Source organism: Rhinopithecus bieti, unplaced genomic scaffold, assembly GCF_001698545.2.
Source record: "Rhinopithecus bieti isolate Rb0 unplaced genomic scaffold, ASM169854v2 scaffold_63361, whole genome shotgun sequence".
NCBI lineage: Eukaryota > Metazoa > Chordata > Mammalia > Primates > Cercopithecidae > Rhinopithecus > Rhinopithecus bieti.
In genome coordinates this window covers 259,018-271,273 of record NW_016824163.1, presented here as the reverse complement: position 1 = coordinate 271,273, position 12,256 = coordinate 259,018, and the positions used below count along the sequence as shown (strand labels likewise).

Sequence of the window (12,256 nt, the reverse complement as noted above, 5' to 3'; positions counted from 1 at the left end):
CCACAATTCTTCACAGAACTAGAAAAAAAAGTCCTAAAATTCATATGGAACCAAAAAGGAGCATGCAAAGCCAAAGCAATACTAAGCAAAAGAACAAATCTGGAGGCATCACATTACCTGATTTCAAACTATGCTATAATGTTATATTCACCAAAGAAGCACGGTACTGGTATAAAAATAGGCACACAGACCAATGGAACAGAATAGAGAACTAAGAATCAACCCAAATACTTATAACCAACTGATTTTTGACAAATCAAACAAAAACATAAAGTGGGGAAATGACACGCTATTCAACAAACAGTGCTGGGATAACTGGCTAGCCACATGCAGAAAATGAAACTGGATCCTCATTTCTCACCTTATATAAAAATCAACTCAAGATGGATCAAGGACTTAAATCTAAGACCTAAAACTATAAAATTCTAGAAGACAACATCGGAAAACCGTTCTAGACATTGGCTTAGGCAAAGATTTCATGACCAAGAACCAAAAGCAAATGCAATAAAATGAAGATAAATTTCTGGGACTTAATTAAACTAAAGAGTGTCTGCACGGCAAAAGGAACAGTCAGCAGAGTAAACAGACAACCCACAGAGTGGGAGAAAATCTCCACAATCTATACATCTGACAAAAGATTAATATCCAGAATCTATAATGGACTCAAACAAATTAGCAAGAAAAAAATATGAACAATACCATCAAAAAGTGGGCTAATGACACGAATAGACAATTCTCAAAAGAAGATACACAAATGGCAAACAAACATATGAAAAAATGCTCAACATCACTAATGACCAGGGAAATACAAATCAAAACCACAGTGTGATACCACCTTATTCCCTCGAGAATGGCCATAATCAAAAAATCAAAAAATAACAGATGTGGCATGGATGTGGCGAAAAGAGAACACTTCTACACTGCTGGTGGGAATGTAAACTAGTACACTCTCTATGGAAAACAGTGTGGAGATTCCGTAAAGAACTAAAAGTAGAACTGCCATTTGACCCAGCAATCCCACTACTGGTATCTACGCAAAGGAAAATAAGTCATTATTCAAAAAAGCTACTTGCACACCTATGTTTACAGCAGCACAATTCACAACTGCAAAAATGTGGAAGCAACCCAGGTGCCCATCAATAAACAAGTGGATAAAGGAACTGTGGCATATGTACATACATGATGGAATACACTCAGCCACGAGAAGGAATGGATTAATGGCATTCATGGCAACCTGCATGGGACTGGAGACTATTTTGCTAAGTGAAGTAACTCAGGAGCAGAAAACCAAACATCGTATGTTTTCACGCATAAGTGGCAGCTAAGCTATGAGGATGCAAAAGCATAAGAATGATACAATGGACTTTGGGGACTTGGGGGAAAGGGTGGGAAGGGGGTGAGGGATAACAGACTACAAATTGGGCTGGGCACGGTGGCTCACGCCTGTAATCTCAGCACTTTCGGAGGCCAAGGCAGGTGGATCATGAGGTCAAGAGATTGTGACCACCCTGGCCAACATGGTGAAACCCCATCTCCACTAAAAGTACAAAAAAAAAATTAGCAGGGTGTGGTGGCGTGCACCCGTAGTTCCAGCTACTTGGGAGGCTGAGGCAGGAGAATCGCTTGAACCCAGGAGACAGAGGTTTCAGTGAGCCGAGATCGCGCCACTGCACTCCAGCCTGGTGACAGAGTGAGACTCCGTCTCAAAAAAAAAAAAAAAAAAAGACTACAAATCTTTACTGCTTGGGTGATGGATACACCAAAATCTCACCAATCACCACTAAAGAACTTACTCATGTAACAACAACAACAAAAAACTTGATAAAACTGAAAATGTTAGCGACCCTTTTAAAGAAGGTCCTTTAACTTGAAAATTTCGAGGCTATTTTTTAAAATTGCCATAAAAGGGAAATACACATAAAAATGACAGAAGTACTAAAATACTGGTAAATAAAGCAATGCATTTCAGATTATTTAATGCACTGAAATTGGTGAACAGAAGAAAACCCAACCAGAAGTAAAGAATGAACACAAGTGGCCGGGCGCGGTGGCTCAAGCCTGTAATCCCAGCACTTTGGGAGGCCGAGGCGGGCGGATCACAAGGTCAGGAGATCAAGACCATCCTGGCTAACACGGTGAAACCCCGTCTCTACTAAAATTACAAAAAACTAGCCGGGCGAGGTGGCGGCGCCTGTAGTCCCAGCTACTCAGGAGGCTGAGGCAGGAGAATGGCGTGAACCCGGGAGGCGGAGCTTGCAGTGAGCTGAGATCCGGCCACTGCACTCCAGACCGGGTGACAGAGCGAGACTCCATCTCAAAAAAAAAAAAAAAAAAAGAATGAACACAAGTATATTTACTTGGCACCATAAAGACTGGTATAAGCAACAAAGAGAATAAAAAAAGAATAAAGAAAAATTTTTAAATGTAAAAATTAATAAGGTGAATAGAAAAATAATACATCTATATAGTAAATCAAAATACTTTTAAAAGAATAACATACTATAAAGACAAATATATCGTGTATCTGGACAGCCCCAGATAGTTTAATCAAGAAAAAAGGCAGAAAGCAGACATATACAAAATAGTAAAATTGTTTAAAAAGGGAAAATTATTAAAAGGGAAAAACCATAAAAAATAAACTACTTTTCAGACTTCTATAGGAATGAATTTACCTCTATAGGAATGAATTTATATTCTTTAATTTTTAAAATTAATTAATTTCTTTATTTTGAAATGGAGTTTCACTCTTGTCACCCAGGCTGGAGTACAGTGGCATGATCTTGGCTCACTGCAACCTTGCCTCCCAGGTTCAAGCGATTCTCCTGCCTCAGCCTCGTGAGTAGCTGGGATTACAGGTGCACACTACCATGCCTGGCTAATTTTTGTATATATTTTGTTTTTATTAGAGGTGGTTTTCACCATGTTGGCCAGGCTGGTCTCAAACTCTTGACCTCAGGTGATCTACCCGCCTTGATCTCCCAGTGTGCTGGAATTACGGGCGTAAGCCACTGCGCCTGGCCCTGAATTTATCTTGGTACTAGTGAAAAGATAATTTACCAGGAAAATTAAGTTTAATGAAATTGATTCCAATGGGTTTATGTAGTTTAGTGTATTCAATTCTGTAGAAACAAAACAGAAATGTGTCAAGAAAATGTGCCACAGAAGTTCCTGGTCAAGGTGGATTCACAGAGAAAGTCCAATAAAACTTCAAAAATCTAACAGTCCCAATGTTCCAAAAAAAGAAAAATTCTTCCAGAGCACTGAAGTGAAGGAAAACATCCCAATTCTATGAAGCAAGTGTGACTTTGACATCTAAATCTGATAAAGACAGGAAGAAAAAGGAATGCACAGACTGGCCACCTGCGAACGTTGACACAAACCTTCTAACTGTATTATCGGTGTGTGAAGAATGTAATTCCACACAAAGACAGACACAACACGGCCAGTGATCTATTCCAGTTTCAATATCAGGAAATCATTAATATGTTTTATCGAATTAAGATATCTAAGGAGAAAAATCATTTGATTACTTGCATAAATGCCGAAAAAATCTTTGATGAATGTTAACATCCATTTCTCATAAAATGTTCTGGATGATAATTATGAACAGACACTTTCTTGATGTGATTCCGTAAATACACACGTGCATGTGATCAGTGTCTTTATTGAGGCGTACATGGTATCTACATGCGTGACATTGACATGTATACCCTCTAAGTGCCTCAGTCCTAAAGACAGTGTCTCACCAAATGGGCAAGAAGAAAGAGTTCAGTGGAACAGGATATGACGAGACCACGCTTTCACATACACAAATAATCAAGGACTTAAATGTAAGACCTGAAACTATAAAAATTCTAGAAGATAACATTAGAAAAAACATTCTAGATATTGGCTTAGGCAAAGATTTCATGACCAAGAACCCAAAAGCAAATGTAATAAAAACAAAGATAAATAGCTGGGACTTAAACTAAATAATAACCAGTTAGAAGATAGAATGATAACTCAGTTTACAACACCAGAACGGGAGACACAATTGTTTAGTGCTAAATTTAACAGAAAATGCACCAAAGGAGTGTGAAAAGAATCTTCTCCAGGAAGGACGAGCTTAGAGCAGGACGCGCCTGGAACCCGTTGGGGTAAAATGTAAGAAAGTGCTCAGAGGAGGATGGGGCCTAGCAGGAGGACACGGCTGAAACCTGCCTCGCCTGGGACAGCTGCAGCCCCAGATGACATCAGGACAGGAGAGAGGACACGTTATGAAGAGGGAGAGAGACCCCGACAGTCGGAATGTCGACTGAGAAGCGTGCATACGAGGAACAGTGTTACTGAAACAAAGCAAACAACGGCAACAGCAACAACAACAACAACAAACACACCATCTGAACAACCATCAATAATAATTGATTCACGCAAGATTAATTAATGGATGCTAAAATAAGTGGGCTGAAATCTGAGGCATAAGAGAGTAAGAACGTGGTTTCCTACATCCCTGCACAAAACACTATTGATCACAAATGTAAAAATGATCATTCATACTGGGGAATCCAGCAGACGTCACTCGAACCATATTGTCAAATTAATATCAACAGTAATGGGGCATTATGGGAATAATTGGAGAAATGTAAATACAAATTATGGGTTATAAAATAGCACTGGATCAATACGAATTTCCTGATTTTGAATTTTGGACTCTGGTTATGTGAGAAAACAGCTTTGCTTTTGAGAAATACAGGACGAAATATCTGAGGTTAAAGGAACATCATGTCTGCAATGGACTCTGCAATGATTCAGGACCCAGATACTTATGTGTGTCTATACTGAAATAGAGTGAGAGAGAGATGGAGGTTGAGAGGCAGGTGGGAGGCAGAGGAGACCGAACACGCTTGGAATTACAAGATATAATCAGAACCCTTGGAGATCCAGATCGGGGATGCTCTCCAGTGCTTTCTTCTAGAATTGTTATTCTTTTGCCTTTCATATTTGATCTGAAATCCAACTGGAGTTGATCTGTATGTGCTGTGAAGTAAATATAAAAGTTTACTCCTTGCACGTGGATACGTAGTTGACCTGGCTCCATTTATTAAAAAGACCAAACTTTCCACACTCCCTGGTGCTACCCACAGGACTGTGCACCTGTCTCTGGACGCTACTTGGTCATTTGATTGTTTCTTCGCACCGATGCCTCCACACACACCACACACCTCTGAGTCATTTTACAAGTTTTTGATCTTTTGTTTTGACCAATGTCAGACTAGCAGACACATTGCGCAACAGTGGAGAATCCCCGTGCACGCCAGTCCTTCCCTCGCACGCTGTGGGTTGCTGGGTTGAGGCTGCCCCTGGCATGTACGGGCCCTCTGGGCATCCCTGGCCGTGTCTGCCACAGTCCGTCCTTCACGCTGCCCGGGCGCACTTGTGTCCAGTTTGCATCTACTCTGCCCCGCGGCTGACTTCAGCGTCACAGCCGAGCGATCCTTACTGGCTAACCCATGGCTCCCGTGTCAGCCCTGGGGTCTTCAGCAGATTCACCAGCTCCCTCCTTTGCTACCGATCCCGACATCCAGCAGGGTCCCAGGGAGCAGGCACCATGGGACACTGCACTAACAAGGCAGCTATCCAGTGACCGTCGGTCCAGGCTGCATGGGCAGCAGCTCCCGTGGCACGGAGGACTCCGTGGGCTACGCGGCGGCCGCCTGCCCAGCCCACGCAGGCCGGCAGCTGCCATGGCCGAAGGCGCACCTGCAGGGCAAGAGCTCCTGAGGTCAGTCGTAACGCGACACAGATCAGGGCCCCAGAGGCGAATCTGCCTCTCTGGGTGGGGTGGTTGTCCACGCTGCCAAAGCGTTCACTTCGCCCTGGACCTCTATGTCCAGGGAACATGGGCAGTCGGCAGCCCAGGTGTCCGAGGACTGAGGCTGGCCTGTCCTCTGCAGATGGGGCTCCTGGTCTCGCAGCCTCAGCCTCGGCTCCATGAGGAGACCGCAGGCCCCGCAGGCCCTGCATGCCCTGCAGGCCCTGAAGGCCTCCCCTACAGGTTACTTCCAGACTCACACCTTCCTGGGCACTGATCAGCAGCTGCCCACCTGCCGGCTGTTCCTGCTCATCCTCGCCAAAGGGACATGTGTGGTGTCTAGGGAAACGTGCCCTTTCACACCTGCTTCAGGACTGGGGTCGGGCTGTGCGCACTGCCCTGCCCTTGGGGGGCGCAGTGGGGCGCACGTTCCTTCGCCCCACTCAGGAGGTGCCCCCGGACCCGCAGCACCTGCTCCTTCCTCTGCACCATGCAAGGTTGACTCCAGGCTCCTCCTCCACCGGCGGCCCCAGCAAGCCTCCCTCGGGCCGGGCGTGAGCCCTGGGGAGCATCTCTGGGGTGGACATGGCTGTGGCCGACAGGGCTCTGCCTCTCCTGCACCAGGACTTGTCCAGGCCCTTGGGCCACTTTTGCGTCCATCCTGAGTCCCCAGCTCCTTGAGCAATGGGTCGCTGTTGTGCTCACCCAAATCCACATGTTGAGGGCCCACAAAAGCCCAGCCTGCGATGGGCAGGGGCAGGTGCCCAGGTAATTGACGCCCTGTGGCTGCCTCCAGAGTCCTTCCCACTGGCGTTCTCGTCGGGCTAGCGTGGCCTCTTCCCTGAGCTGCCGGGACAGTGCTCTGAGGTGGCCTCACAGACGGAGCAGGTCAGCACGGCCGGGGCGAGACGCAAAGGGATTTCAAGGGCCCTTCCCTACTGATGTTGAGAATAATGTTTTGCTGAATCAAGAGCCAGTTTTAGTAAAGGCACCGCACCCATCACACCGCTCTGATGAGGCCTAATTTAATCCTCAGGATCCTCCATCTTCTACCATCGTCAGTTTTGGTTTTTCAGGCGCCCTATCAGTGATTTCAGGGGGAAATGATTGAGACCACCGCCTGCCATTCTTCAGGTCTGCAAGGGCGGCAGGGGTCTCCTCACCGCTCCTGGGAGATGCTGCGTTTAGTTTCTGGGGTGGGGAGGGGCTGTTTCAGGAGCTTCCATGTGGGTCTTCTCACCGTGAGGTTTCTACTGCTCAGGTCAAGGGGCCTTGGGAGGCTCTTCTGGCAGGTGCACGCTCATTCCAGTGATTCTCAGGGACAAGATAAAATACTGAAAGGAACAGAGAGGGTCAAGTTCCACTCACGGCCTGGCTGCAGACGCCCACCCTCAGCGGGCCCCGTGGTGTTTCCAATCCCAGTCTCGGCATCATACGGGCCCTATAAGACCCAGCAAGTGTAGGGCACTGGCTGCGGCTCTCGGCTTCCCTGGTTGGGGTGGGGGTGGCTCACCAAGGCCCTGGGTATCACAAGGGCCTTCCTGTGTCACTGGATCCTGGGTCCAAGACTGGACGAGGGCTCAGGGCCCTCTACTGCAACCTCCAGGTCCCCAGGCTGACCCTTTCTGCCTCCAAGTCCAGCAGGACGGTCATGGGCCGTCCTTTTTCCTCACCTCCTCTGGGTCCACCAACCATCCTGGGCTCCTCTGGCCTTGGCCTGGCCACCACCCTGGCTGGCCCCCGGGGAGAGGGTGCGTCCACCTGGCTCCTAGGCTACAGGATTCCAGAATCTAAATTGCTCCTGTGACATTTAGCCCTGCAGCTGCATCCCTGCCCACCAGCCTGGCCTTCCCAGCAGGCCAGGGCCACCCTGACTGGTGCCCTCTGCCCGTCCTGGGGACCACGGTCAGGAGGTGGGTCCTTGGGAAGTCGCCTGATTCCAGCATGTGTTCCAGTCTGGGTCTCCCATCCCTTCCCAGTCTCAGGGACTTGGCTCCAGCACGGCGTTCTCCACGGCAGATCAGCACCGTTTTCTGTAAAGGGCCGGATGGTAAGAATTTCAGGCTTTCAAACCACAGGGTCCCTGTCTCAATGACTCAACCCAGCCATGGGACTGAGAGCAGCCATGGTAAAACGTGAAGGAAGAATGTGGCTGAGTGCCAGGAGAACTTTGGAAGATCAGGCTGTGGGCAGGACTTGGTTCACAGGCCAGAGTTTGCTAACCTCTGCCTGGGGCCTTCACTGCCGCCGTCTCTGACACGTGCGTTTCTGCAGATCTTTCAAATTCTTTCAGAATATTCTTAAACTGATGTATTCCAGCTTTTGTTCATGCCAGGTAAGCAAATGAAAACCCTGCGGTTACAACTGTGAGATCATTTCTGAATGAACTGATTCCTAAGCTTGTTGACATTCTGTAGCCAAATAAATCATATTGACCGAATTGTGTGTTTTTTTAAGTGATTTTGGTGTTCATGGCCCATATTAAAAGTGCAATAAAAATATAGTATCTGAAGCATTTGAGCTATATGAAATATTTTTTATTGGTGATAAACATTAAAATATGAATCTAGAGATTTGAAAACATTCTCACTTTATAAATATTGTCTTGTAAGTAAAAACATAAAATCAGCAGGGATTCCAGTATTATCCTCAAATATAATAAGCTTTCTAATCTCACCTATTGTCTACACACGTGAGGCAATTCCCTTGTTTAGCCATTTTGAAGATCAGTTTTAAGCCCTTGATGCTCTGCATTTCCAGAGTGTGGGCCACACTGAGAGATGTTTTTCATGTAAACATCCATAAGTCGGACCAGCGGCTTCATCAGATCACGTGGGACGGTTCCCATGGGTCCAGCAGTATTTACGCGGGACTTCTCAGAGCCTTTGCTGTGAAAGCACGCACTACGCCTTTCAGAGGTGACACCAAGGATGTGTCACCCCCAACACCCAGGTGATCGTGGACCTGAGGACATGTCACCCCCAACACCTGGGTGATCGTGGACCCGTTGGTAGTTGAGAGTGTTGGAGGCCACACTTTGGAAATTCATTTAGAAAATATGTCCTGTCCACATGAGATTACTTAAATGGACTAAATTAGGTTGAATTTAAACCTTTTAATCCTTTAATGAGGTTATCTTATTAAAGAAATAAAATGTGCATGATTTGTGATAAATTTTTCACAACAAAACAACGAAGTGTTGACAGAAGAAATGATGTGATATGTGGGTTTTCTCCATAATCATTGGGATGGGATGACGAGGTGGGCATATCTATGGCCAAAAGCTGGCCATGGGCAATGGCTGTTGAGGTTGGGCGATGGGCACGTGGGGGTTCATTAGTACTGTCATCTCTACTTTTGCATAGATTTGACCTTGTTCATAATGAAAAGGTTAAAAATGATAAACAACAAACCAAGATAAGAAAGAAAGGAAACCAGTAATTCGTTGACTGTAATTTTTAGGCTTCTGGTCACTTGTATCATAGTTCACCAGCGTACACGCCTTTGACTTGTGAGGACGCAATGGAACCTACATCTGTCCTACGCTGCAAGCAATAACAAAAGCACATCTTACGGAGGAAATCACATGCAATTCACCATTCGTCCCGGTCGGCATCACAGTTACAGCTGTACTGAGGATCCAGGCAGTCCCTCTCTAACCCACAGGCACACTGGTGGGCGCCGGGAAAAGATCCTCCCCAGTAAGTGTGGGTCTCGTTGGCTCTTCCAGCCCACCAGCTCAGCGCCGTTCCATCTGAAACACAAATCGGAGAAAGGTGACACCTGGCTGGCCCCACTGCCCACCACCCCCAGGGACCCCTCATCTCCCAGCTCATTAAGAAACCCACAGAGCAAAGAGAAACTCTGCCTTAAAATGGTTTTATTCTTAACATCGTAACAGAATATTGCTTCTTTAAGAATTATAACTGATCTATCTGATTACATTGTATTTCTTAACCCATCACTGGACCATGTATTTTATTAGAAAGTAATACCTAACTCCTTTCATCACGGTAGTACATAATTTGGAACAGCAAAGTTGTGAAACTTCGTCAGGAACTGCATTAAGAAGTGAGTTGCCAGCCGGGCGCGGTGGCTCAAGCCTGTAATCCCAGCACTTTGGGAGGCCGAGACGGGCGGATCACGAGGTCAGGAGATCGAGACCATCCTGGCTAACACGGTGAAACCCTGTCTCTACTAAAAACTACAAAAAAAAAAAAACTAGCCGGGCGAGGTGGCAGCGCCTGTAGTCCCAGCTACCCGTGAGGCTGAGGCAGGAAAATGGGGTGAACCCGGGAGGCGGAGCTTGCAGGGAGCTGAGATCCAGGCACAGCACTCCAGCCCGGGTGACAGAGCGAGACTCCGTCTCAAAAAAAAAAAAAAAAAAAAAAAAAAAAAAAAAAGAAATGAGTTGCCATCAAAATAAAAAAATGAACAAACAATCGAAAAGTGATTTGGAAGCTAAAGTTAACCTCTGTGTGAGATCCCGAAAGGCCTGTTGCATTAGAAACAGAACGAAGGCAGCACGTTCCTCTGAGCCCTCAGTCGGCCCCATGGGTTATTACTGAGCAGCCCTGGCTGCAGGTCTGACCCCAGCATCCTGTGACTCCCAGGTGGGGTGCACCCTGCTGTGGCCGGGGGGTTGTTTGGGGCTGAATTGCACTTCCTGTTCTAAGAAGGCACCTGTTCCCCTGCAGAGCCGCAGAAGGGAGGGGCAAACCCTCCACCCGCCTGACACGAACACCGTGTTGGGAAACCAGCGACCCCAGTGCCCTGTCAGGGATAAACAGGAGCCTCTGCATCCTGCCCGAGATCCCACGTCGGAGCTGGACTTCTCCGGAATGCTGCAGAATGAGAGAGACCTGGGCAAGGAACGCCTGCAGCACTCAGGAGAAGACGGCCGAGAAGGGAGAGGTGGAGTCCAGCATACGCCGACCCAGGAAGAGGGACCCCACCTCAGAGAGCCAGGCAGGAGGCAGCGGTTTCCGAGGCGCTGGCCATTTCCTGCGAGTGAAACCAAGGGTCCCACGAGGACCCAGAGCACGTGCCAGTCCCCGGGTGCCTTCTGACTCCACCCAGCGGAGCAGTCCTTGGCTCACAAACAGTCGCCTCCCTGGCCAGCGGCTCCCAGAGGTGCTGGGATGAGTGCTGTGAGCACCACCCATGAAGATGAAAGCTCAACGCTGGGAGGCAGGAGGCGTTTAAAATGTTTAATAGATATTTTTGATAATAACACTTTAAAACTTTAATTACTTTGCCATTATGCTTTCAAAAATTAGAGGGAGGACATTATTGTATTCCAACTTACAACTGTATTTTTACCATCTAAATTACTCATCTAATAACACTGGAATTATAAAATGGCTATAGTGATATCAAGGGCCTTCAGTTGCATTTGTGAGTTTTTAAGCATTCCAGAGATTTGAGGAAGGTTGAAAAAATAATTAATAAAACAAGAGAGCAGAAAAGAAAATAAGAAGAGAAATAGGAACCGTTCTACTGAACCAGGAAACGCACCCCACCGGCTCCCAACCCAGTCCCTGTCGGGATCTCCCGCCCAACCTCAGGGCCTGAGTCTCACACCCAAGGCCCTCCCTGCAGGGCTGGCCCCAGCCTGTGAATGTGCATTTCTGTATTCTTCGCACTCCTCCCAGACCCACCACGGGGAACTGCTGGAGCCCCCACTGCCCCCTTCACCTCGTGACCTGCACACCCCGACCTGCAGCCCCACCTGGACCTCACTTCCCAAGTCCCCTTTCTTCCCACCCTGTCTCCACAGGGAACAGCCTGTGGGCACCCTGGATGCTGGACCCCAGGGACCTCCCTTGGATGCTTTTCTGGTCCTCTGGCTGCACTGAGCCCCCCCAGGGCAGCCTTGGCGACAATTCCCTCAACCACGCGAGGCCGGGCCTGGGCTGCATCCATCCAAACCCAGGGGCACCAGGCACTGGCCGCCGTCACATAAAGCCCCAGGTCCGTATCTGTCTATTCAAGGACCCCGCCCAGACCATGTCACGTCCCTGCTCTCCATCCTCCTCTCTGCTCTCTCCTCCAGTGGCTTTGCCAGACTCCCCATCCCAGACCTCCCCCACAGTTCCTCCTCTTCTGGGGCTCCCCTGGGGCCCCCCCATCACCACCCAGAACCTGCTTCTGTGCCATTGCCCTTAAGAATAATCCCAGAGGCCGGGTGTGGTGGCTCAGGCCTATAATCCCAGCACTTTGGGAGGCCGAGGCAGGTGGATCACGAAGTCAGGAGATCGAGACCATCTTGGCTAACACGGTGAAATACCGTCTCTACTAAAAATACAAAAAATTAGTGGGGCGTGGTGGTGGGTGCCTGTAGTCCCAGCTACTCGGGAGGCTGAGGCAGGAGAATGGTGTGAACTCGGGAGGCGGAGCTTGCAGTGAGCTGAGATCCGGCCACTGCATTCCAGCCTGGGCCACAGAGCGAGACTCCGTCTCAAA

The 12,256-nt window shown here is 48.0% G+C and overlaps 1 protein-coding gene across 1 annotated transcript in view; it reads right to left on the bottom strand.

Annotated features, from left to right (window-relative positions):
* LOC108522050 (contactin-associated protein-like 4) overlaps nucleotides 1–12,256 on the bottom strand; it is a 217,238-nt gene that overhangs the window by 50,125 nt on the left and 154,857 nt on the right. The window contains exon 14 of the mRNA XM_017862149.1: nucleotides 9,389–9,545. Within this exon, the coding sequence (XP_017717638.1) occupies nucleotides 9,389–9,545 (157 nt within the window). The remainder of the gene's footprint in view (nucleotides 1–9,388; nucleotides 9,546–12,256) is intronic.